Raw genomic sequence first — 23957 nt, forward strand, 5'->3', positions numbered from 1 at the left:
GAGGACTGGGGCTCAGGATCTAGGCGCAACAACTTGGGGGGGGGGGGTGGCAGGCAGTTAAGAAACTGCACTTTGGGACAAATCAAAGAGGGGGACAAAATCCCCCCCTCCTGTCTGCCCTGCCCACTAGAAGCAAAAAATTACTTGTCATGATTCCAGACAGCTGGTTGCACACTGGCTGGGCTCCTGTTTAGAACTGCATTTCCTATTTTTGCTTTTTGTTCTAAGAACGCCCTAAAATGAAAACTATTTCCACATTTCTAAATATTTGAGAGAAATAAATAATCAGGGCAAGACCCGATACGTATTTGCAGACCTAACCAGGAGCTGTAACTTGGACACAAAACAGTTAACAAGATTAGCAAAAGGGGGAAAGCACCCAAGAGGGGCATTTTGTGCAATGCAACTTAAGAAAAGCACGTTTCAGCAGTGACCTGTACGTGCCATAAAAAAGGCTTCCTCTGCAGTACCAGGAACTGGATTGACCAAGATTTGTATCTGCCTCCAAGGAGGGGACAACTGCAGTTCTTTGAGTCAGGCCCCACCGGGTTACAGCCCAGAGCAGCAAAGCCCTGCAGTTCCAGATAATTAGGCTGACGGGTGCTAATGAACCAGCATCTCAGCTTTGCTTCAACTTACCCCACTGCTAGGCCCACATTTCCCACAAACTGTCCCAGCCTGTCTGTTGGAGAGCCAGTTTGGTGTAATGGTTAAGTGTTCAGACTCTATCTATTTGATTCCCCACTCCTCCACTTGCAGCTGCTGGAATGGCCTTGGGTCAGCCAGAGCTCTGGCAGAGTTGTCCTTGAAAGGGCAGCTGCTGTGAGAGCCTTCTCAGCCCCACCCACCTCACAGGGTGTCTGTCTCCTGAGAGCCAGTTTGGTGTAATGGTTAAGTGTTCGGACTCTTATCTGGGAGAACCGGGTTTGATTCCCCACTCCTCCATTTGCAGCTGCCGAAATGGCCTTGGGTCAGCCATAGCTCTTGTAGGAGTTGTCCTTGAAAGGACAGCTGCCGTGAGACCTCTCTCAGCCCCACCCACCTCACAGAGTGTCTGTTGTGGGGGAGGAGAGTAAAGGAGATTGTGAGCTGCTCTGAGACTCAGAGCGTAGGGCAGGATATAAATCCAATATCATCATCTTCCTTTTCCAGCCGCTCTGTTCTGTGTGAAATCTGTCCAAGCCTTGCTTTCCTACTGAGCCATTCGCATCTTCCCATCGCCTTTGCCTCAGTCCACTGCTTGCCCATGCCCCCTTCTCTAGAAGGCAATGTCCTGGCTTTGCCATCTCTCTTGTTCCCTAGGAATTCTGGCTCTGCTAGTTTAGTTTCCCTTCTCAGCTCGGTGTGAAGAGGAGTGACAAAGACTCAGAATCGTTTCCCTGGGCTGGAGCAGGCCTAACCCACCACGTCCTTACAATTTAGTAGTTCACCAGACATGGGAGTAGGCCAAGTAGGCGGCCGCCTAGGGCGCCACCTTGCGCAGCACCCCCTTTCCCCATATGCAGCGTGTGTGCCCCTTGGAGCCTGCCTTCCATAATGGAAAGCAATGGAAAATGGTTACAGACCTGGGAAACACGAAAGTGGACAGCACCTGCGCAGCACAATCCTCGGAGCCTGGCAGGGATAAATGAACCAATTGTAAAAGCTGAAGAAGAGCCAATTACGGTTTCTAAAAACTGGCTCCTGTTGAGGTTGTCTGCTGCCACTCATCCTTCCTACTCTAACAGAGCCATTGGGTGGAAGCCATAGCTCAGTGGTGGAGCATCTTTCTTGCATGTGCAAGGTCTTGTCTCTGGCCCCTCCAACTAAAAGGAGAGCCATGGGCTGGGAGCCACAGCACAGTGGCAGAGCATCTTTCTCGCATGCACAAGGTCTTGTCCCTGGCACCTCCAACTAAAAGGAGAGCCATGTGTGGGAGCCATAGCTCAGTGGCAGAGCATCTTTCTCGCATGCACAAGGTCTTGTCCCTGGCACCTCCAACTAAAAGGAGAGCCATGGGGCGAGAGCCATAGCTCAGTGGCAGAGCATCTTTCTCGCATGCACAAGGTCTTGTCCCTGGCCCCTCCAACTAAAAGGAGAGCCATGGGGCGGGAGCCATAGCTCAGTGGCAGAGCATCTTTCTCACATGCACAAGGTCTTGTCCCTGGCACCTCCAACTAAAAGGAGAGCCATGGGGTAGGAGCCATAGCTCAGTGGCAGAGCATCTTTCTTCCATGCACAAGGTCTTGTCCCTGGCACCTCCAACTAAAAGGATCACGTAGAAATGGTCATGTGAAGGTCTTGTCCCTGGCACCTCCAGCTAAAGTCAAGTCAGCCTTTATTGGCATTAAGTCCAGCTAAAGGGATCAAGTAGTATTCTCACAATTTTTATTGCTTAATCTCACAATTTAAAAAAAATTAAAATTTAAAATAAAAAAACTGTAAATTAAAAATCTAAATAGTTTCAAGTTTCTTCATTTCTCCTACAATTCTGTTTTCTAAATTTTGAGGGGGGGGCACTAGTGGCCAGCTCGCCTAGGGTACCAAAAACCCTAGCACTGGCCCTGCCCCGAGAGGTGGCCATCGCCCTCCGAGTAGTTACAATCAGGGGTGGAATTGTAGCAGGAGCTCCTTTGCATATTAGGCCACACCCCCTGATGCATCCAATCCTCCAAGAGCTTACAGTAGGCCCTGTACAAAGAGCCCTGTAAGCTCTTGGAGAATTAGCTACATCAGGGGTGTGTGGCGTAATATGCAAAGGAGCTCCTGCTAGAATCCCACCCCTGTTTATAATACTTTGCTCATCCGGACAGCAGCCATCCCTGGTGGATGTACATCTGCAAGGGCTACGGGAGAGGAGTGCCAAGCCTCGAAGGGGGAGGGGGTTGTGTCAAAACTGGCAACAGACTCTAAAACGGAGGGACCGCCAAGAGTGGAAAATGCAACTTTAAAAAAAAACGGTCAATTAAAAATGAAGTGATCACAAGGAAACAGGAACTTTGTATGCAACATCTGTGCCAAAAATAGTAGCATAAGTGTGGGGAACACAGCGGGAGGGAGAAGTTAGGAAGCCACAAACTGGCAAAAAGGCCCTTCAGCTGCTCTGGGCAGCCTTCAGACTTTCCGGGCCATCCTAGTTAAGGAAGCAAATCCAGCAACAAAGTGGCTTTGTACCTGCTGCTTCCGAGTGCAGCCCAGGCCGTCTTGACCACCGGCAGTTTGAAAATGTTGCAATGGCCGATCCTATCTCAGGCAAGTTGTTATGGTCAGCCTGATGCAGTGTTGGCTGCGCCAGAAAGGACCACTGAGGCAGAGGATGCCGTTTTCCATCACCCCATCGTTCACTGAAGCTACCCCCCCCCCCTTCGGCTGCCTTTTGTGTTTAGTGTACAAAGCAAGCTCACAAAGTAGAATTTTGCTCACAAGACTCTGCAGCTTAGAGGGGACATTGTTTGCACATCTGCAAGAGCTACGGGAGAGGAGCACCAAGCCTCGAAGAGGGAGGGGAGGGGAGCTGGCTCAGTGGTAGAGCATCTGCTTGGGAAGCAGAAGGTCCCAGGTTCAATCCCTGGCATCTCCAACTCAAAAGGGTCCAGGCAAGTAGGCGTAAAAAACCTCAGCTGGAGACCCTGGAGAGCTGCTGCCAGTCTGAGTAGACAATGCTGACTTTGATGGACCCAGGAGAGTCTGATTCAGTAGAAAGCAACTTCATAGGTTCATAAGAAAGGAAGGATGGATGGACGGACAGTGGCTCAGTGGTGGAGCATCTGTTTGGTAAGCAGAAGGTCCCAGGTTCAATCCCCGGCATCTCCAACTAAAAGGGGTCCAGGCAAGTAGGCGTGAAAAACCTCAGCTTGAGACCCTGGAGAGCCGCTGCCAGTCTGAGTAGACAAGACTGACTTTGATGGGCCGAGGGTCTGATTCAGTAGAAGGCAGCTTCATATGTTCATGGGGGCGTGCATATGACGTGTTAAATGATCGTGAGTGATCTCTTCAATGTTTGGGATGATTTTGAGATTCCTGTTTTAAAGAAGGAGTTAATTTTCTCCGCTGCTTAATGCGGCGAAGTACGCTATAGCCTTGCATTGGAAATTAAAGTCAAGCCCTTCCATAGACGTTTGGTTGAACTGGGAGTACTTTATTTTAGATAAAATCACTTATCATTTGGATGGGAGGAGAGCTTTAAAACAGAGGTCTACTATTTTAGTCAAGTGGTTCCCTTTCCTGGGTTATTTTTCACAAGGAAATTTCGTTTCAAATGAGCAGCGTATGCTGGTTTCGCATTCGTTTGTTACTTGATTACTGTTTGTAACCTGGGTTTCTTTAGGGTTGTTGTGTGTGCGTGTGTGGTGACTGGGTGGGTTTGATCTTGTCTGCATAATTCTGTATACGATTCTGTGTGTATCTTTTGAGTTTTGAAATAAACTTGTTTGAAAATTAAAAAGAAAAAGATGGTGAGTGCACAAACGAGTAAAAAATTGCCTAGCGGGAGCAAAAGAAGGCACGTCTAGGTTATCGTTTCTTGCGAGAATCCCCATCGTTTGTTGGCACTGCATCAGAAATCGGCCCATGGTCTACCGGAAGACCCCTTCAAACCCAACCCTGATAAGAGAAAGGGAATCCCAGCCCCTAAAAGGTCACAAAAGGACAGAGAAGGAACAGAAGTTTGAGCTGCCTCTCCTGTGAAGATCGGGGCCGTAGGACTCCTTGCCAGAACACTTATCAGACATATAAATCAGGGGAGAAGCTTCGTATGCAAATAACTTCCGTAGATACGCAGTTCTGCATCATCTGGGAAAACCCCAGGTCTGTAGCCTCTCCCCTCCTCTTTATTCACAAAACCCACCCATCTGTTAGGACAGTGTCTTCCTCAGCTCTTTCAAGCCCCACCCCTCTCCGTGAGCTAGGTATGCTTCCAAGAGCAGCCCACGGTTTGCTCAGCAGGTGCTCCGGGGCAGCCCATCCGGTCTGAGGAGGTGGACGCTGGAATCCTCCACCTTCATCGGCCCCGGTCCAGGCTGGAAGAGGGAAAAAAAAAAAACAGTGTCAGGAATAGGGCAGCTGGCAGTCAGGAAGCTGGGCAAGCAACAAGCACAGTTATTAAAGATTAACTGGGAAGGCGGAGAGGAGGATGCCTTCGTTTTACAAGGCTTAATTTGGGCAAAGTGTCGTAATCCTTTGCAAAGAGAAAGGAAGCAAGTGGAAGGCAGGGAAAGCGCAGCCGTAGGGAAGATGCTCAGTGGGGAATGTCACGCCAACACACGGATCTGTCCTCTGCGCCCGGGGCTTGGGGTGTAAAAACTGGGCTGTTTTCCCAGTAAAGGCCACATCAGGAGTTGAAAGCCAGTTGTGGAAGGAGGGCCCAGAGAGGTGTGGTTCAGCTTGTAGGTTTGGCAGAAGAATCAGGTAGCCCAGAAACGCAAAGATGGACAAGATCGGACCTTTGGCCAGTCTTCAGATTTTCTTAAACGCTGTACAAACTGCCATCTAGACCAGGGGTGTCAAACATGCAGCCCGGGGGCCAAATCAGGCCCCCAGAAGGCTCCTATCAGGCCCTCAAGCAACTGGCTGTCATCTGCTTCCTTCTCCCTCTCTCTTGCTCCCTTCTGCATCACAGCTTGGTTTTCCCAAGCTTGCTCAGTCACACAGGAGCTACAGAGCAAAGCCCCTATTTTCTCCATTGGCTGAGGTGCCTCCCTTGGGGAGGAAGGGGGGAGGGATAGCTTGCTTCAAAGGAAGCTCTGGCTCTTAGCTTCCTTCCCCAGGGGACCAGGAGGGGGACGAGCCTCAGCCAATAGAAGGGAGGCTTGGCTCAGTAGCTCTGATGTGCAACAGAAAGCCTGGATTGCGCAGAAAAGATGCAAAGAAAGCACCTTCAAGACCAAAAAGTGCTAATGTTATAAGCAATGTTTTATTTCAAAATTAAAAAAAATCTTTGTGTTTGTCTGTGTCCTTTATAAAGTTTATATCTCTACTACCTAATCTTAAATAAGTACACACATGGCCCGGCAAGGTTTCATTTATGTCAGATCTGGCCCTCATGACAAATGAGTTTGACACCCCTGGTCTAGACAGAGTCATACCTTCCTCCAACGAAGCTAATCCCCTGGCTAGAAGAAACGCTTTATTGAGGAGCAAGCTGACCTGGCAGAAAAGTCTGGGATAAATGAAGTTTAAAAGTACATTTAAATTCTATCAATTTATTAATCACCGTGTTTTTCTAAACTTTGCCCCCAACTGGGAGAACTCAATGGGTTTCTACACAAGGTAGAATTTCTTCCAAAAGAAGCAGATTTTGGGAAGTTCCCCATTTCCTGCCGCTTGCTACGGAATGCAGGCACCCCCACTGACAAATTTCGGCTTATGTCCCACCCACACAACTTCCTGGCGGATCAACAAAAAAGAGGAACGCAACCCACAGGGGTTGATTTCTAAAAAAACACAACCATCATTGCTGTAACAATAACTGCACCATTTATTAGATGACTGGGCCTTTACAAAGCACTTTATTTCTCCATAAACCCTTCATTGTTACAAACTCTACATTAGATTTTTACAGGTGGTGACTTTCAACCTGCCACGCAGCGTCTCCCTGTCAGAAGTGAGATTTGAACTCAGCCTCCGGGCCTACGCATTTTACAAGTCCTTCTAAGCTTCTGACAGGAAACAGCCGACTTAGAAGGACTCTCAGCTCCCCAAGGCGGGGGAAGAGGGTTACTGATCTGGCCGGTTTTAATCCTGTTCTTCCTCCAAGGAAATGATGGCAGCGTGTGTAACTCTCCCTGCCTCATTTTACCTCACAAGGTAGGCTAGGCCGAGAGAGAGATTGCCTGGCCTAGGATCACTCAGGGAGATTGGTGGCTGATTCAAGGAGATCGGAACCTGGCTCTTCCCAGTCCTTGGTTGACACTCTAAATTTGGGATCCTCAGTGTGGTGCCCATGGCCACCTCAATTGTCTTTCCTGGTACCCACACAGTGTTTTTAGAAAGCGGGGAACAGCCAGGCAGGGCTCTTGCCAAAGAGGGCTTCTGACTGACTCCAGGAGATCTAACCGTCTGTGCAGATTAAAAGACATTCTGCCAAACACAGCGTTTACATAGCCTCGCTCCCTGACACCTTGTGGTTGACACCAGTTCCTGTAGCAGCCATTTTGTGGTTTGGTCCTTCACACTGTGTCAGGATTCCAAAGGTGCCCACAGGCTCAAAGAGGCTGGAGACCTCTGCTCCAAACAATATGGCTTTCGAGAGCTTTCCGATCTTTGCTCTGGAAAGGTTTCCTTCCACCCCAGTTAACCCCAAGTTAGGTGGCACTTGGCCTTCACTGCTGCCAGCTTCCAAGATGGGCCCCATAGCATCCCACTGGGCAGGAAGCAGGCACACCAGAGCTCACATCCAGGTGTGAAGAGGGGAAGTAGAAGATGAAGAAGAAGATATTGGATTTATATCCCGCCCTCCACTCTGAAGAGTCTCAGAGCGGCTCACAATCTCCTTTCCCTTCCTCCCCCACAACAGACACCCTGTGAGGTAGATGAAGATATTGGATTTATATCCCACCCTCGACTCCGAAGAGTCTCAGAGCGGCTCACAATCTGCTTTACCTTCCTCTCCCACAACAGACACCCTGTGAGGTAGATGAAGATACTGGATTTATATCCCACCCTCCACTCCGAAGAGTCTCAGAGCGGCTCACAATCTGCTTTACCTTCCTCCCCCACAACAGACACTCTGCGAGGTGGGTGGGGCTGGAGAGGGCTCTCACAGCAGCTGCCCTTTCAAGGACAACTCCTACGAGAACTATGGCTGACCCAAGGCCATGCTAGCAGGTGCAAGAGGAGGAGTGGGGAATCCAACTCGGTTCTCCCAGATAAAAGAGCTATGACTGACCCAAAGCCATTCCAGCAGGTGCAAGTGGAGGAGTGGGGAATCCAACTCGATTCTCTCAGATAAAAGAGCTCTGGCTGACCCAAGGCCATTCCAGCAGCTGAAAGTGGAGGAAGGGGGAATCAAACCTGGTTCTCCCAGATAAGAGAGCTCTGGCTGACCCAAGGCCATTCCAGCAGCTGCAAATGGCAGAGTGGGGAATCAAACCCTGTTCTCCCAGATAAGAGAGCTATGGCTGACCCAAGGCCATTCCAGCAGCTGCAAGTGGAGGAGGGGGGAATCAAACCCAGGTTCTCCCAGGTAAGAGTCTGCGCACTTAACCACTACACCAAACTGGCTCTCTCTCTCTTCTGAGTAAAGACTCAGAATTGGTTTCCTTCCTCCCAGGAGCACCTGGGCTACAACAGGCCTGATCTGACCCAGCCTTACCTTAGTGTGCAGCAAATACTGGATCACCCCTGGGACTGGAGCTCTCACCACGGCACTGAGAAGCTCCTCAGAGAGAGACGCTCCCTCCACTGGCAGGCCTTTCAGGAACCTGGGTGGAGGGCGAGAGGGAAGGCAGGGCTCAGGGCAGAATCCAACCCGACTATTGCAAGAAACCCAGCAAAAAGACCAAGTCCTATGAAGAAAGGTTGAAGGAGCTGGGCATGTTTAGCCTGGAGAGGAGGCAGCTGAGAAGGGATTCGATCACCATCTTCAAAGTACTTAAAGGGCTGTCCTAGAGAGGATGGGGCGGAATTGTTTTCTGTAGCCCCAGAAGATCGGACCAGAACCAATGGGTTGAAATTAAATCAGAAGAGTTTCGGGCTCAACATTAGGAAGAACTTCCTGACCGTTAGAGCAGTTCCTCAGTGGAACAGGCTTCCTCCTCGTGAGGTGGTGGGCTCTCCTTCCTTGGAGGTTTTGAAACAGAGGCTAGAGGGCCATCTGACAGCAATGTGGGTCCTGTGAACTTAGGGGGAGGTGTTTCTGAGTTTCCTGCATTGTGCAGGGGGTTGGACTAGATGACCCTGGAAGTCCCTTCTAACTGTACGAGTCTATGAAATTGCAGGCTTACTTACTGGCCTCCGTTGTCCTCTGGAGGGAAGCTGCGCTTGACCACCTCCACAAGCTCACCCACCGTGTCTTCCAGGGCAAAGAGAACTGCGTTCGGACCAGCGTCAAAGGTATAGCCCACCTGCAATCCAGCCCAGGGGTCAGTGAAGCGCTCCCCAAGTTTAGATAAACAAGCCCTGGGAGGTAAGACTAGCCCCTTTTAACACCACCCTCCATTAAAAAGGAAGAGGAAAGGTCCCCTGTGCAACCATCAGTCGTTTTCGACTCTGGGGTGATGTTGCTTTCACAACGTTTTCACGGCAGACTTTTTACGGGGTGGTTTGCCATTGCCTTCCCCAGTCATCTACCCTTTCCCCCCAGGAAGCTGGGGACTCATTTTACTGACCTTGGAAGGATGGATGGCTGAGTCAACCTGGAGCCGGTTACCTGAACCAGCTTCCGCTGGGATCTAACTCAGGTCGTGAGCAGAGGGCTCCGACTGCAGTACTGCAGCTTTACCACTCTGCGCCACGGGGCTCTTTATCCTCCATTAAACTACTGTATTCATGTCCTGTCTTCTCCCAAATCGGGACAGCTCTTCACTTAAATTCACCACAAAGCAAACACAGAGAAGGCAACGCACCCGGAGGCATCCTTAAAAGCCCTTTCAAACAGGAACAGCCTTAAGCTGCCCCAGACAGAGTGACCTGTGATGGGGTGTTCCACATGCTATAATCACATGCTGAGGAAAGTCTAACTTCTGTTTGACTACTTTAATTTAATTTTTGGATTTATATCCCGCCCTATCCCACAAGCGGGCTCAGGGCGGCTTACAACAATAACAACAGAGTTAAAATGATATCATAAAAACCGACATTACAAAACGGGAAAGCACAGTAAACAGTCTTACAGACATAGGCAAGACCCAATCCCTAACTATCCCCAATCTCTGTCCTGAGTTCTAGTATCATGATGGAGGGAGAAAGAATACTATCCCTCTGTGCCATTTAGGATTTGATCACCTTACAGTGAAATTCTAGATCATAGGCTCCCCTTGTTAAGAACAGAAGCACATAAGAGAAACCATGTTGGATCAGGCCAGTGGCTCATCCAGTCCAACACCCTGTGTCACACAGTGGCCAAAAAAACCAGGTGCCACCAGGAGGTCCACCAGTGGGGCCAGGACACTAGAAGCCCTCCCAGCACCAAGAATACAGAGCATCACTGCCCCAGACAGAGAGTTCCAACAATACGCTGTGGCTAATAGCCACTGGTGGATCTCTGCTCCATACGTTTATCCAGTCACCCAGACTCTTCCCCCTATTCTGCTGGAGGAAAGGGCCCCAGATGTTCCTGAACACCCCAGATGTGGCCACTGCTCTCCCATCCCCGCCCCTCACCTTAATTTTGTTGTGATGTGCGTTGAAACGGTGCACCAGGGCGATCACTTGCTTGGAGATGTCATTGAGGTAGAAGATGGGGGGAAAGGTATCCAGGCAAGCGGCGTGGAACTGGTTGCTGTCTTTCATCGTGAGCTCCGCAAACGCCTCAAAGTCACGCCGCTGGATGTGCTGGATCATTTGCATCATGCGCTCCGGAACCACAGCCTCTGCGCGGTGCTGGAAGAGGGAAGGTCGATACACGTTAGATCAACCCCAAGCCCTCCTGGATAAGGAAGAGCTCCTAATAAAACCTTCAGTCAGGGTCTGTCTGGCACCCCAGGCAAGACTAACTTCTGGTCCCCCCCCCCCGCATCGATAACGTCACCCCCAGAAGGCCAGCGCCCTAGGCAATCTCCTAGTTTGCCTAATGGCAGGGTCGGCCCTGCCTTTAGTAGAGCAGGGGGAGGGAATATGAACATATGAAGCTGCCTTCTACTCAATCAGACCCCCCTTGGTCCATCCAAGTCAGTATTGTCTACTCAGACTGGCAGCGGCTCTCCAGGGTCTCAAGCTGGGGTTTTTCACACCTATTTGCCTGGACCCTTTTTAGTTGGAGATGCCGGAGATTGAACCTGGGACCTTCTGCTTACCAAGCAGATGCTCTGCCACTGAGCCACAGCCCTATTCATGGCTCTCCAGGGTCTCCAGCTGAGGTTTTTCATGCCAACTTGCCTGGACCCTTTGTAGTTGGAGATGCCGGGGATTGAACCTGGGACCTTCTGCTTACCAAGCAGATGCTCTACCACTGAGCCACTGTCCCTTCCCTAATAACTGAACATATGAAGCCGCCTTTTACTGAATCAGACCCTCCTTGGTCCATCAAAGTCAGTCTTGTCTCCTCAGACTGGCAGTGGCTCTCCAGGGTCTCCAGCTGAGGTTTTTCAAACCTATTTGCCTGGACCCATTTTAGTTGGAGATGCCGGAGATTGAACCTGGGACCTTCTGCTTACCAAGCAGATGTTCTACCACTCAGCCACCGTCCATCCCCTTAGACATATGAACATATGAAGCTGCCTTCTACTGAATCAGACCCCCCTGGGTCCCTCAAAGTCAGTCTTGTCCACTCAGACTGGCAGTGGCTCTCCAGGGTCTCAAGCGGAGGTTTTTCATGCCTACTTGCCTGGACCCTTTTTAGTTGGAGATGCTGGAGACTGAACCTGGGACCTTCTGCTTCCCAAGCAGATGCTCTACCACTGAGGCACCATCCCTCCCCTGCTCTCCAGGGTCTCCAGCTGAGGTTTTTCACACCTATTTGCCTGGATCCTTTTTTGGAGATGCCGGGGATTGAACCTGGGACCTTCTGCTTCCCAAGCAGATGCTCTACCACTGAGCCACTGTCCCTCTCCTGATAATATATCATTCTCTTTCAAAATCCAGCAGAATAGTCAGCTAAGTTTAAGAGGGGGGAAAAATACTTCCCTGGAGTAAGTTACCCCTGGAAATTCATGCTGCGGATGTGACAACGATCACTAGCAGAAGTCAACTTTTTACAAAAAGAACAGAGGTTCACAGAGCGAATTCCATGCTAAGAGGTCGACTGTTTCTGAACACTGGACATGCCTCTTGCTTGCACGCTCTACCCAGGGGCAACAGACAGGTCAGTGTTAAGAAAGCCAGACACCCTTTGTGGCACCTCTTCTATTCCTTAAATGCTTGTCACGTGTAATCCCTTGGTGCAGCAAGGTTATTGCCTTAAGATTACTACTGTTTTTACTTCAGAGGCATTAGCTGTGTTAGTCTGTTGCTGCAAAATAGCGGAGTCCAAAAGCACTTTTAAGATTAACAAATTTTATTGTAGCTTAAGCTTCTGAGAAACACAGCTCTCTCTGTCACATCCATGCATCTGACGAAGAGAGCTGGGTTTCTCAAAAGCTTATGCTACAATAAAATTTGTCAGTCTTAAAGGTGCCACTGGACTCTTTATTATTATTACTTATTATTTACAAAATTAGTCTCCCACCTTTCTGCCTTTGCAAGGTTACTGCATCCTCACCAGCTGCTAAGGGAGTGCAAGGAAAAGGAAAGGAAAGATCCCCTGTGCAAGCACCAGTCGTTTCCGACTCTGGGGTTACGTTGCTTTCACAACGTTTTCACGGCTTTTTACGGGGTAGTTTGCCATTGCCTTCCCCAGTCATCTACATTTCTCCTCTCCCAGCAAGCTGGGTACTCGTATTACCAACCTCGGAAGGCTGAGTCAACCTCGAGCCGGCTACCTGAAAACCCAGCTTCCACTGGGGATCGAACTCAGGTCGTGACCAGAGTACTGCAGCTTTAACACTCTGCACCACGGGGCTCTAAGGGACTGCAAGCCAGAGCACAAAGAGAACATTTCCCAAACTGAACATACAGTCACACATAATAGAGGAGGCCCAGAGGACGGCATGTGTGCTGTCATCCAGCAGGGGACAATGCCATTTCTTTTTTGAAAATTCCAAGTTGTACAGAACCTTGTTGAATGAAGTAGTGTCAAGCAAATTAATTCCACACATAACAAAATTCTACTGTGCATAAAGTACTATAGTATATATAGCCTTGTGGAACATATTATTTGCATTTAAGATAAAGTCCAGTTCATACACACACACACACATTTTATATACCGTATTTTTCGGCCCATAAGGCGCTCCAGACCATAGGACGCACCTTCCTCCTGGGGGGCGATCCGCTGCCTCCGCCTCCGATCCGGCGCTTCCCCCGCGCCTGCCTGCCTGGCTCCATCTTCTTCAGGCAAGCGCTGGGATCGCTCCACGTGGCCCCACCGCAAACCCAGCGCTTCGCAAGCGCCAGCTGTGGAGAGGGCAGCGTGTTTCCTCCTTGTCTGTCTGCCTGGCTCCACCTCTGATGCTTAAAGCAAGCGCTGGGATCGCTCCCTCCGCTCTCCGATCCCAGCGCTTGCTTTAAACATCACAACTGAAGCCAGGCACGCAGGCAAGGAGGAAACACCCGCCCCCTCCGCAAACCCAGCGCTTCGCGAGCGCCGGCTGCGGAGAGGGCAGCGTGCTTCCTCCTTGTCTGTCTGCCTGGCTCCACCTCTGATGTTTAAAGCAAGCGCTGGGATCGCGCCCTCCGCCCTCCAATCCCAGCGCTTGCTTTAAACATCAGAGGTGGAGCCAGGCAGACAGACAAGGAGGAAGCACGCTGCCCTCTCCGCAGCCGGCGCTTGCGAAGCGCTGGGTTTGCAGTGCGGTCACGTGGAGCGTTTGCCTGAAGAAGATGGGAGCCAGGCAGGCAGCAGATCGCCCCCCCCCCCAAGGTATATACTTTCGGACCATAAGACGCACACACTTTTCCCCCCACTTTTTTGGGGGGGGAAGTGCATCTTATGGTCCGAAAAATACGGTATATAGAATTTTGGCAGCCCTACTCTCTGGGATGCTCTCCCTGAAAACATCAGGGCCCTGCGGGACTTGCCACAGTTCTGCAGGGCCTGCAAGACAGAACTGTTTCAACAGGCTTTTGACATCTATTTTGGCGTCCAGTATATCACCACCAGTATTTCATATTGGCATTAATATCCTAACCCAACCCAAGTAGAAATGCAGGGCGCTCAATAATATCCAATTACATCACGGTCAACAGCGCTAATCAAGAATAATAACGCCATCTAGGGATTAAAATGGCATACGTTTGAGATGTTTTAACAGCTTATTCTGATTTTATTGCAATAATATAATTTTATGTTGTTTTAATTGTTATTAGCCTCCCTGAGCCCGTCAGGGGAGGGCAGGATACAAATATAATAAAATAAAAATTACATGTGTGTGTATCCTATTAAAGATAAATTAACTGATAATCGGGCCATAATTTCTGATTCTAGGGCTGTGCCATTTCTGACCTTCAACAGCAGACTGGTTTTCACGCTGGTCTGCATTCCAGCCGTGCTCCCCACCGGCTTCTTCTCCGCACTCACCTGGAGGTGGGAAAGGCAAGAACATCTCAGAAGCCCCCTGCAGAAGAGGGTTTCAGCCTCCCAACCCTGCCCTTTCCCCACCCTTTACCAGAAAAACAGGCCTCGCCCCTGGCATTTGGCTCCACCCCAACATCCCAGAATCCTTTGCAGCATTGCCTGGGGACAACTCTCTGCACTGCTTCCTCGACACCCCTAAATGCAGCGACTCACCACCAAGATGAGGACCCTCAGCTCAGGCCAGTGAATCTCCGGCGCCACCTGGAGGGCAATGCTGTCCTTGCCGTCCGCTCTTTCGCCCATGGCCCACTGCACAAAGCCTCCAAACATACTTCGGCAGGCGCTTCCCGAGCCTTGGCGAGCCACTTCGGAGAGCTCCCCTTCCACGCCGTACAGCTTGGCCAGGGTGTAGACTGCAAGAGCGGGGCGGGTGGGGAAGGCTGGGGGTCAGGGCTGGCTGGGTCTTATGGGTACCCCCACAAAAGACAGCCCCCCACATTCGATAGCATGACATTTTTATTCAACCTTTCCTTCAAAGAGTTCAGTGTCATCTGTGGCTCTACACCTTCCCTCCAGTCTATCCTCACAATACCCCTGCATGGTAGGTCAGGTTGAGGTACAAAGGATCCATGCGGCGGCCCCTTCACAAGGCAGCAATTGGAGAGGCCATGTGCCACCCAACACATCAGGTCAGAAGAGCCCTGCTGAGTTAGACCAGGGACGATCCATCTAGTCCAGCCTCCTGTCTCAAACAGTGGCCAGCCAGTTCCTCTGGAGGGCCAACAACAGGGCAGAGAGGCCAAGGCCTTCATAAGAACAACAGAAGAGCCCTGCTGGGTAAGACCAGGGAGGGTCCATCTAGTCCAGCCTTCTGTCTCACACAGGGGCCACCCAGTTCCTCTGGAGGGCCAACAACAGGGCACAGAGGCCGAGGCCTTCCCCCGAGAAGAACATCAGAAGAACCCTGCTGGGTCAGACCAGGGAGGGTCCATTAGTCCAGCCTCCTGTCTCACACAGTGGCCAGCCAGTTCCTCTGGAGGGCCCACAACAGGGCAGAGAGGCTAAGGCCTTCCCCTGAGAAGAACATCAGAAGAGCCTTGCTGGATCAGACCAGGGAGGGTCCATCTAGTCCAGCCTCCTGTCTCACACAGTGGCCAACCAGTTCCTCTGGAGGGCCAACGATAGGGCAGAGAGGCTGAGGCCTTCCCCAGATGTTGCCTCCTGGGGCTGGGATCCAGAGGTTGAATGCCTCTGAATGTGGAGGTTCCATCTTGAACAACAGAAGGGACAATTCAAGGCAGAATAGAGGAGGCCCAGTGCAACGCAGATCTTCCACTTACCCAGGCAGGCGTAGCCAGCCGCGGAGGAAGCCAGCCCAGCTGCCGTGGGGAAGTTGTTCTCCGAAGCAATGTGGACCTTGTAGGCAAGACTGAGGGAAGGGGGGTCACCGTTTCCCCCACGGCGCTTCCTAGCCAGCCGGCGCACTGCAAGAAAGCAAAGGTTATGGAACACAGACAACTGGGGCCTACAGAGAGAGCGAGAACAGCCCGGAAGTTACAGAAACTCAGGTCTAGCTCTCAGTGAGGGAGAGGCTACAGCTCAGTGGTAGAGCCTCTGCTTGGAAAACAGAAGGTCCCAGGTTCAATTCCCGGCATCTCCAGTTAAAAGGACCAGGCAATCGGTGATTAAAAGACCTCAGCCTGAGACCCTGGAGAGCTGCTGCTACCCATCTGAGTAGACAATACTGACTTTGATGGACCTATGGCTTAATTCAGTATAAGGCAGCTCCACATGTCTTTATGTATGAAGTCAGCGGGGATCGGGACCATGGAGGCAAAAGGAACTGAAGTAAAACAACAAACTCACTCAGTGTAGAAAATAGTTCCCTGTGTAATCAACAAAATGCAATTTCTTAGTCTTGAATAACAATTCAATGGTGCAGAAAAAAAACCATCTAATGCACAACACAACTACTGTCCCAAAAAATATACTGACATTTAAACTGTAGTCCAACTATAAAAAAAAAACCTGGTCGAATTTCATTTCGGATATGAATTATCCTTCTTCAGGGGACCGTATTCCAAATTCTTAGGTTCAGTAGAGCTGAAGTGCCATATTTCATTTCCTGGTTTTCCAAGTTTCTAGTTTGTTTTAATTCATTTTTCTGGAACGCCACTGCCAATTACAATCCAACAGCAACCCAAAGAATGCAACCAAATGCTGGTGGAAATTGGCTCAAGGTCCCACGAGCTAGGCTGAGCCGGAGTCTTTCCAGGGACTTTCACAGTGATTTGAACCCAGATCTCAAATAGTTTAGCCATTAAATCAAACTGGCCCTTGGTTTTTGCCCTCCCCACCACACCCCTGCCTTTAACTCACTCTCCCGCAGGCAGGACTGGAGTCGGGGGTGCGCAATATCATCCTCTTTCCCGTTGAGCCAGAGGCGGTCCTCTTTGAAGTCCCGGCTGATGGCTGCTGTGGTGGTGGTTTTGAGCTGCAAAAGACACACAAAGCCAAAAGTCAAGAGTGGCAACTGGCAATAAGTGAGATGCTCTCAACTCCTGTTCTCTTTTCCACCAGACTTCAGCAAGAGGACTTTTCCAGCGTAGGGAAACTGCAGCTGCAAAGAGGGCCAGAAAAATGTTAGTGTGAGCATTCCACACTATGGAAATCCTCCACTGTTGCATGGTGAGCCCAAAGCCGGTGCTTATTCCAGGAGATTTTAAGGCCCCACACATCTGGCAACCATGAACATAAGAAAATAAGAGAAGCCATGTTGGATCAGGCCAATGGCCCATCCAGTCCAACACTCTGTGTCACACAGTGGCCAATATATGTGTGTGTGTGTATATACACACACACACACATATATACACATACTGTGGCTAATAGCCACGGATGGACTTCTGCTCCATATTTTTATCCAATCCCCTCTTAAAGCTGGCTATGCTTGTAGCCGCCACCACCTCCTGTGGCAGTGAATTGCACATGTTAATCACCCTTTGGGTGAAAAAGTACTTCCTTTGCTTCAAATATGACCCGAAGAAACCATCTCTGAGAATTGCACATAGTAGACATATACAAATGTGCCTCCTTTCCCCCAAAGTATTATCTGCAGTGCATCTACTGAGTAACTGAAATTCTGTAATTATTTAATTTTGCAAATTGCATTTTGCTCTTTTTTGTTTTATATATCCATTTTCTATAATAAAACATTTTGTTTTGGAAAAATAAATAAAAGCAGGAGATTTCCAGGCCTCACCTAGAGGCTGCAGTAAACAAACATAAAACTGTGGACAATAACGAAAAGTATAAATGAGGCTAACAAACTCAAGATGTGTTTAAAACTGAAACAGCAAACTTCGAGCAAAGCTCTTAAAAATACTCTGCATTAATATAAACAAATACATAAAAAACCTTCACAAAATAGCATACATTAAATACACATCTTCAATTACTGAATTGCACAATTCCTACAACATTAATGGTCATTATCTGTGCACATGCCAGTTTCCAGCTGCCAAAGCTTCAAAGACGATCCAACCGCTGCGACGCGGTGAATTAAAGTGCTAGTGCGCACAACGATTCCGTAGCCATTCAAACTTCAGGCACTTTCGAAAAGTTCTTCTCTATTTCTTCAACCAAGCCAAAGTCAAGGCTTTGCATATAAATTCATATTATTTTCAAAAGACAAGTGGATGCAGAAAAAAGCCTCTGAGGGGAACGCACATATATCACTGTTTTTGACAAACCCTTTTTCAAAGAGCACTAAACACAGATCACTCACACAGCGCTAAATACGGAGGGGGAAAAAATGCTGTTTGGGTGATTTGTAAGCAAGCTGACGAGTGGGAGACCCATCAGGGTTCTCTTGAACCAGATTTCTAAGACAACCTGCACCGCTGGATTGGATGTCTCCTCTTCATCTGACAATTATGTGACAGACACTTCTTAGCCCTGGATCCACAGTGGACAATTGCACTCCTGTCCTACTTCTAGAGCCACCTCCCATTCAGTTTCACAAGCAAAACAGCACATTGATTGTGACCAGATACAAACCTGATCCTGGTGCAGGGTGACGCTGAGGGAGGAATTAATGGGCAAGATCAGCTCTTCGTCACGTTTTCCCCCTGGGCGAAGGATGAATATCATTAGAATGGAGGAGGGATGCAGAACGGAAGCACCAGCCCATTTCCCACAACCGGATCCTCATGCTAGTTACAGACTCCAGAGAATCATACATCTCGGGGTTACGCAGAAGTAGTGCAACCTGCTCTCTCTGTTGCCAACAGGCAGGAATTGCACAACAGCAGCAAGAGAAGTCTATTCCGGGCTGGGCCTCAGCTATCCAACTTCCCAGTTTCCGATTTAATTAAATGTCTATGCACAAAATGTAAATACTGGAGGTGGAGGGACAGAAAGCATTGCTCTGAATTCTCTAGAAGACTGAGCAGAGCAGAGTTTTTATTCACAGCCTGCATTTCAGAAGAAGCCTTTTAAAATTCTCTCTTACTTAACAATCAACCTATTTAAAATTTAGAAAGACCGCCACATCTTTAAAGCACTCTTAACTTTCCTGAGGCAAGTGCCCAACAGCAGAGCAATGAGCCGAGCCATTTTTCTGCACACTTTGACTGTTCACATTTGGCAGAGCTGAAAAACTGCCCCGTTTTTGAGCATCACATTTTTGAATTTAGCATTCTGTGCCCAAAAAGTTAGTATCCATGGCAAAAAGATATTTGGTGACTGCAAAGTAAGTTTAGGCAGAACAAAAAGATGGAGTATCTTTCAAAGGCAACTCCTTTTATTTGTTAGCTTCTTTGACCAATGGTCTTAAGCTCAAGATAAAACAAGACGGGGAATAGAAAACAAATTACAAATAATTTCAAGCCAATATAGACTAACAACAAGAGGGAAAACCAATAATCATCTTCACACAACATAATCAAATAGTCTGAAAGACTACCTAATATTAATATAAAAATTCATAAAACTATTTAACATTATAAAGCATTATGATAACATAAAATTAAGAGTTAAAATCTTAGTACTTGTTAGCAGCACAAGCAGACCTTCATTTTAGAGTGAGTATTATTGACAGATGATTGATAGGATGATGGATGATAGATTCATAGATTGATAGGATGATAAGAACATAAGAGAAACCATATTGGATCAGGCCAATGGCCCATCCAGTCCAACACTCTGTGTCACATAAGAGAAGCCCTGTTGGATCAGGCCAATGGCCCATCCAGTCCAACACTCTGTGTCACACAGTGGCCATTAGATAGATAGACAGACACACACACACACACACACACATTCACATTCACACATACTGTGGCTAATAGCCACTGATGGACCTCTGCTCCATATTTTTATCTAACCCCCTCATGAAGCTGTCTATGCTTGTGGCCGCCACCACCTCCGGTGGCAGTGAATTCCACGAGTTAATCACCCTTTGGGTGAAGAAGGACTTCCTTTTATCAGTTCTAACCTGACTGCTCAGCAATTTCATCGAATGCCCACGAGTTCTTGCATTGTGAGAAAGGGAGAAAAGTACTTCTTTCTCTACTTTCTCCATTCCATGCATAATCTTGTAAACCTGATAGATTGATTGATAGGATGATAGAAGATTGACAGATGGATGAGGGAGGGAAGGGTGGAAAGAAAGAAACTAACTTGGCTGGCTTGGCGGAGTGATATAAAGAAGCAAATGCCTTCTCAAGCCCTCCGATGGGGCAGTGGGGGCTTCAAGCGCCACACCATGTGTGTGAAAGAGCCGCAGTTTGGCCACCCCTGAGCTGGTGCAAAGCAGCGGGCGCTACTTACAGTACTTGATGACCGCGATGTTGACGGGGGCTGTGCAGGTGACCACCGCCAGGGGCTTCTCTTCGGCCATGGGGCGCTGCAAAAGCGTTCAGCCAGCAAGCAAACCAAAGAATCGCCCCTCCCTGCCCGGACTGCAGCAGCCCGGAGTTTGCAAACCTCCTCCACGTGCCTGCAAAAGCAGCCTGCCCCAAGCGCCCCCGCCTCCCCCGGGATTGGCCAGCGGAGCCCCAGCTGCTTCCAGGCGACCCAATCGGCGCCAGCCTCACCCCCTCTTGTGTCCGCTCTCCGCCAATGAGCCGCCTCGGAAGATGGGGCTCTTCGCTCGCCTTATTGTGCAGCCGTCACTGGCAGGCGGAACCCTCCGGGCGGCTCCGGATTCCCGCACGGACGCTTGCAGCAGCTGCTCAAGGCCGGGCAGGAGGCGGGGAGGAGGAGTCCGGGGGCCGCCATGACACTAGAGGCACCTGCCTTTGACTGCAGCTGGGATCAAAGCAGTAGACAAGGGCACCTTGAAGACCAACTAAGTTTTATTCAGAATGTCAGCTTTTCTGAATAAAACTTATTTGGTCTTCAAGGTGCACTTGTCTACTCCTTTGTTCTATTGCATGGGTGGCCAAAGGTAGCTTTCCAGATGTTTTTTGCCTACAACTCCCATCAGCCCCAGCCATGCGCCATGCTGGCTGGGGCTGATGGGAGTTGTAGGCAAAAAACATCTGGAGAGCTACGCTTGGCCACCCCTGTTCTGTTGCTTCAGACCAACACGGCTGCCTACTGGGTTTTATTTAGGACGTCAGCTTTTCTGAATAAAACTTAGTTGGTCTTAAAGGTGCACTTGTATACCGCTTTGTTCTATTGCTTCAGACCAACACGGCTGCCTACTGGGTTTTATTCAGAACGTCAGCTTTTCTGAATAAAACTTAGTTGGTCTTAAAGGTGCACTTGTATACCACTTTGTTCTATTGCTTCAGACCAACAAGGCTGCCTATTGGGATGCAGCTGGGATCGTTAAAGGGACAGAAAGGCAGCAGACATTTAGGAACGAAAGGGAAGACAGGCGCTTTAATAAAGGGGTGTCAAATTCATTTTGTTAAAAGGGCCGGATCTGACATAAATGAGACCTTGTCGGGCCGGCCTACGTGTTGCCAATGTTCCCTCTAAGCTGTGGAGTCTTGTGAGTAAAAAATTCTACTTTGTGAGTTTCTGGCATTAAAGTGGTGAGCTACTAGCATTAAAGGTGTGAGCTGTTGCACAGATTAGTTTGCTCCGGAGTCATTTTTTTCCTGAGCGGAGGCAAAAATGTATGAGCTGGAGACTAAAAAATTGTAGCTCACACTAACTCAGCTTAGAGGGAACACTGGTGTGTACCTATCAGTGCCGGATTAAGCCCTGTGGAGGCCCCCAGGCAGTCAGAATCTTGGGGGCGCCCTCACAAATTACCTTGGAGGCTGAGTCCCACCCCGCTGCCCATGGCCCCCGCCGCAGCCTGCAGGCCCCTTCTCCAAAGCCCCTTTGACAAAGCTGCGGGGGAGAGGCAGAGAGGGGCAAACGTGGCAACGATGCCAGCAGCAGCCACACCAGGCAAGTCGGGCAAAGAGCGGCTCAGTTGCTGGCTGCCTGTGCAGGTTCCGAGGGCTGCAAGCAGGGGGGAAATTGAGGGGGAAGCTGGTTCTAAAGGCATGGGGGCTGATAGGCCAGTGCCTACTTGGCCTAATTGTTAAGATTAGGTAGCAGAGATATAAACTTTATAAAGAACACAGACACACACACACACACATATATTTTTTAAAAAACTTAAAACTTTAGCACTTATTGGTCTTAAAGATGCTTTCTTTGTATTTCTCCCAGGGGTTCCAGGGAACTGCGGAAAGGAAGCTCTGGCTCTTTCTTTCCTTCCTTCCCCAGGGGATGGGGGGGGAGCCTCAGCCAATAGAAGGAAGAGAGGTATGGCTCAGTAGCTCTGCTGTGCGATTGAGAGAGACTGGCAAAGCAAGCTATTCCTCCCTCTTTCCTCCCCAAGAGAGGAGCCTCAGCCAGTGGAGAAAATAGAGGTTTTGCTCTGTAGCTCCTGAGCAATTGAGCAAGTCTGGCAAAGCAAGCTGTGAGGCAGAAGGAAGCAAGAAAGAGGGAGAAGGAAGCAGACAAGAGCCAGTTGCTCAGGGTGGGTGGGGCTGAGGGGAGGCCTCCGGGGGCCTGATTCGGCCCCCGAACTGCATGTTTGACACCCCTGGATTAACAGATTGGAGGCAGAAGAAACTTCTTGCAGGCATCTGTGACTCTATACATGGCCCCTCGCAAAGGAATTGGGGAAACCATCCAGAGCTCAATAATACAATTTCAAGCCACTTCAGCGACCGTTTGCAAGTGGATTTTGCCATTTTTCACACAGTAAAATCCAGTTGCAAAGCGGATTGAAAGTGCGTTATTTAGCGTGTGGAAAATCCTGCGAACATTTGGTGTTTGGGAAGATCAGTGCTCACCCTGTTCCGGACAACTGTCAAGAAAGGGGTTGACTCAGGGCAAGGGTGGTCACTTGGGGCCACCCCACCACAGTCACGTCAATTGTGTGATCAATGCGTTCCTAATGGATCAGGCTCCCCAGCAGCAGCTGCTCTAGAAGGACCAGAGATTGTCTGTGAAGACACTAGAGGGAGCTCAGGGGCTGGAGGATTCACAAAAGGCAGGGATTTTTCCCCCCCAACTAGCCAACTAGCTGAAGCTCAAATACAGTATTTGCTGGCGTATAAGACTACTTTTTTGCCCTTGAAAAACATGTCTCCAAGTGGGGGGTCGTCTTATATGCCGGGTGCACTTCAGTTGGGATAGACATAGCTGCCCATAGTGGCCTTCCGATGCTCGCCCGGTGCCCATAGTGGCCTCCCGATGCCCGCCCACCTCATTCTACATACCGTCCAGTATCGCGCGGTATCCAGTGCGGCCTCAGCGGGTCATCAGCATGGCTGCGGCGAGCATCAGCAGCGAGACAGGGATGCCAGCCTTTTCGGCGTGAGCGGCCCGTTCTGCTCGGCGGGAAGCAGCAGCGCTCCGGCCCGCCCCTTGTCTACGCAGAGCTCGCATGTGCGCACTTGCGCACTAGTGCCGGTCACAGGGAGATGCAGGGGCGGGCCGGATGTTCTTTTACCTTTTATTCGGTGTGTGGAAGGTGTGCGGAAGAGGGGGTAGTCTTATACGGCGAGTATATAACAAACTCTATATTTTGAGTGGAAATGTTGGGGGGTCGTCTTATACGCCCAGTCGTCTTATACGCCGGCAAATACGGTACTTTGGCCACCCAATGAGAAGGGAGCACTCCCTGGAGAAGACTCTAATGCTGGGAAAGACAGAAGGCAAAAGAAGAATAATAAATAATAAATAAATAAATTTTATTTTTATATCCCGCCCTCCCCCACCAAAAGGCGGGCTCAGGGCGGCTCACAGACATGACTACGTCATGATTCAATTAAAAGCAGATAAACATTATGAATACAATACAATTACATATATAGATTAAAATACATAAAAATAGGTGCTATAATTTCTGGTGTCACAATTACATATTATCAGCTTCAGTTACAACATAAGATGGCTAGAGTTAGAATGATTTTATCAAGTTAATCTGGTCCTAATTCAAATGCGAGTTGGAAAAGAGAGGTTTTGCAAGCCCTGCGGAACTGGTTCAGGTCCCGCAGGGCTCGCACCCCCTCTGGGAGTTGATTCCACCAGCGCGGGGCCACTAATGAGAAGGCTTGCTCCCGAGTTATCTTCATTCTAGCCTCTCTTGGCCCAGGGATTTGTAGGAGGTTTTGGGAGCTAGATCTTAACGCTCTCCTGGGGATATATGGGGAGAGGCGGTCCCTGAGGTAGGCAGGTCCTCGGGAGG

The 23957-nt window shown here is 49.5% G+C and overlaps 1 protein-coding gene across 1 annotated transcript; it reads right to left on the minus strand.

Annotated features, from left to right (window-relative positions):
• Positions 1-4096: 4096 nt before the first annotated feature.
• MVD (mevalonate diphosphate decarboxylase) lies at positions 4097-20269 on the minus strand. Its single transcript, XM_060254280.1, has 10 exons — positions 20081-20269; positions 18308-18378; positions 16628-16742; positions 15589-15732; positions 14462-14661; positions 14177-14251; positions 10300-10518; positions 8926-9041; positions 8291-8399; positions 4097-4997 (listed from the first exon to the last, which is right to left on the minus strand). Exons 1-10 carry the CDS (start codon positions 20148-20150, stop codon positions 4917-4919), a joined length of 1200 nt encoding a protein of 399 aa, XP_060110263.1. The 5' UTR covers positions 20151-20269; the 3' UTR covers positions 4097-4916.
• Positions 20270-23957: the final 3688 nt, after the last annotated feature.

This window comes from Heteronotia binoei, chromosome 14 (assembly GCF_032191835.1).
Source record: "Heteronotia binoei isolate CCM8104 ecotype False Entrance Well chromosome 14, APGP_CSIRO_Hbin_v1, whole genome shotgun sequence".
In the NCBI taxonomy this organism is placed as follows: Eukaryota; Metazoa; Chordata; class Lepidosauria; order Squamata; family Gekkonidae; genus Heteronotia; species Heteronotia binoei.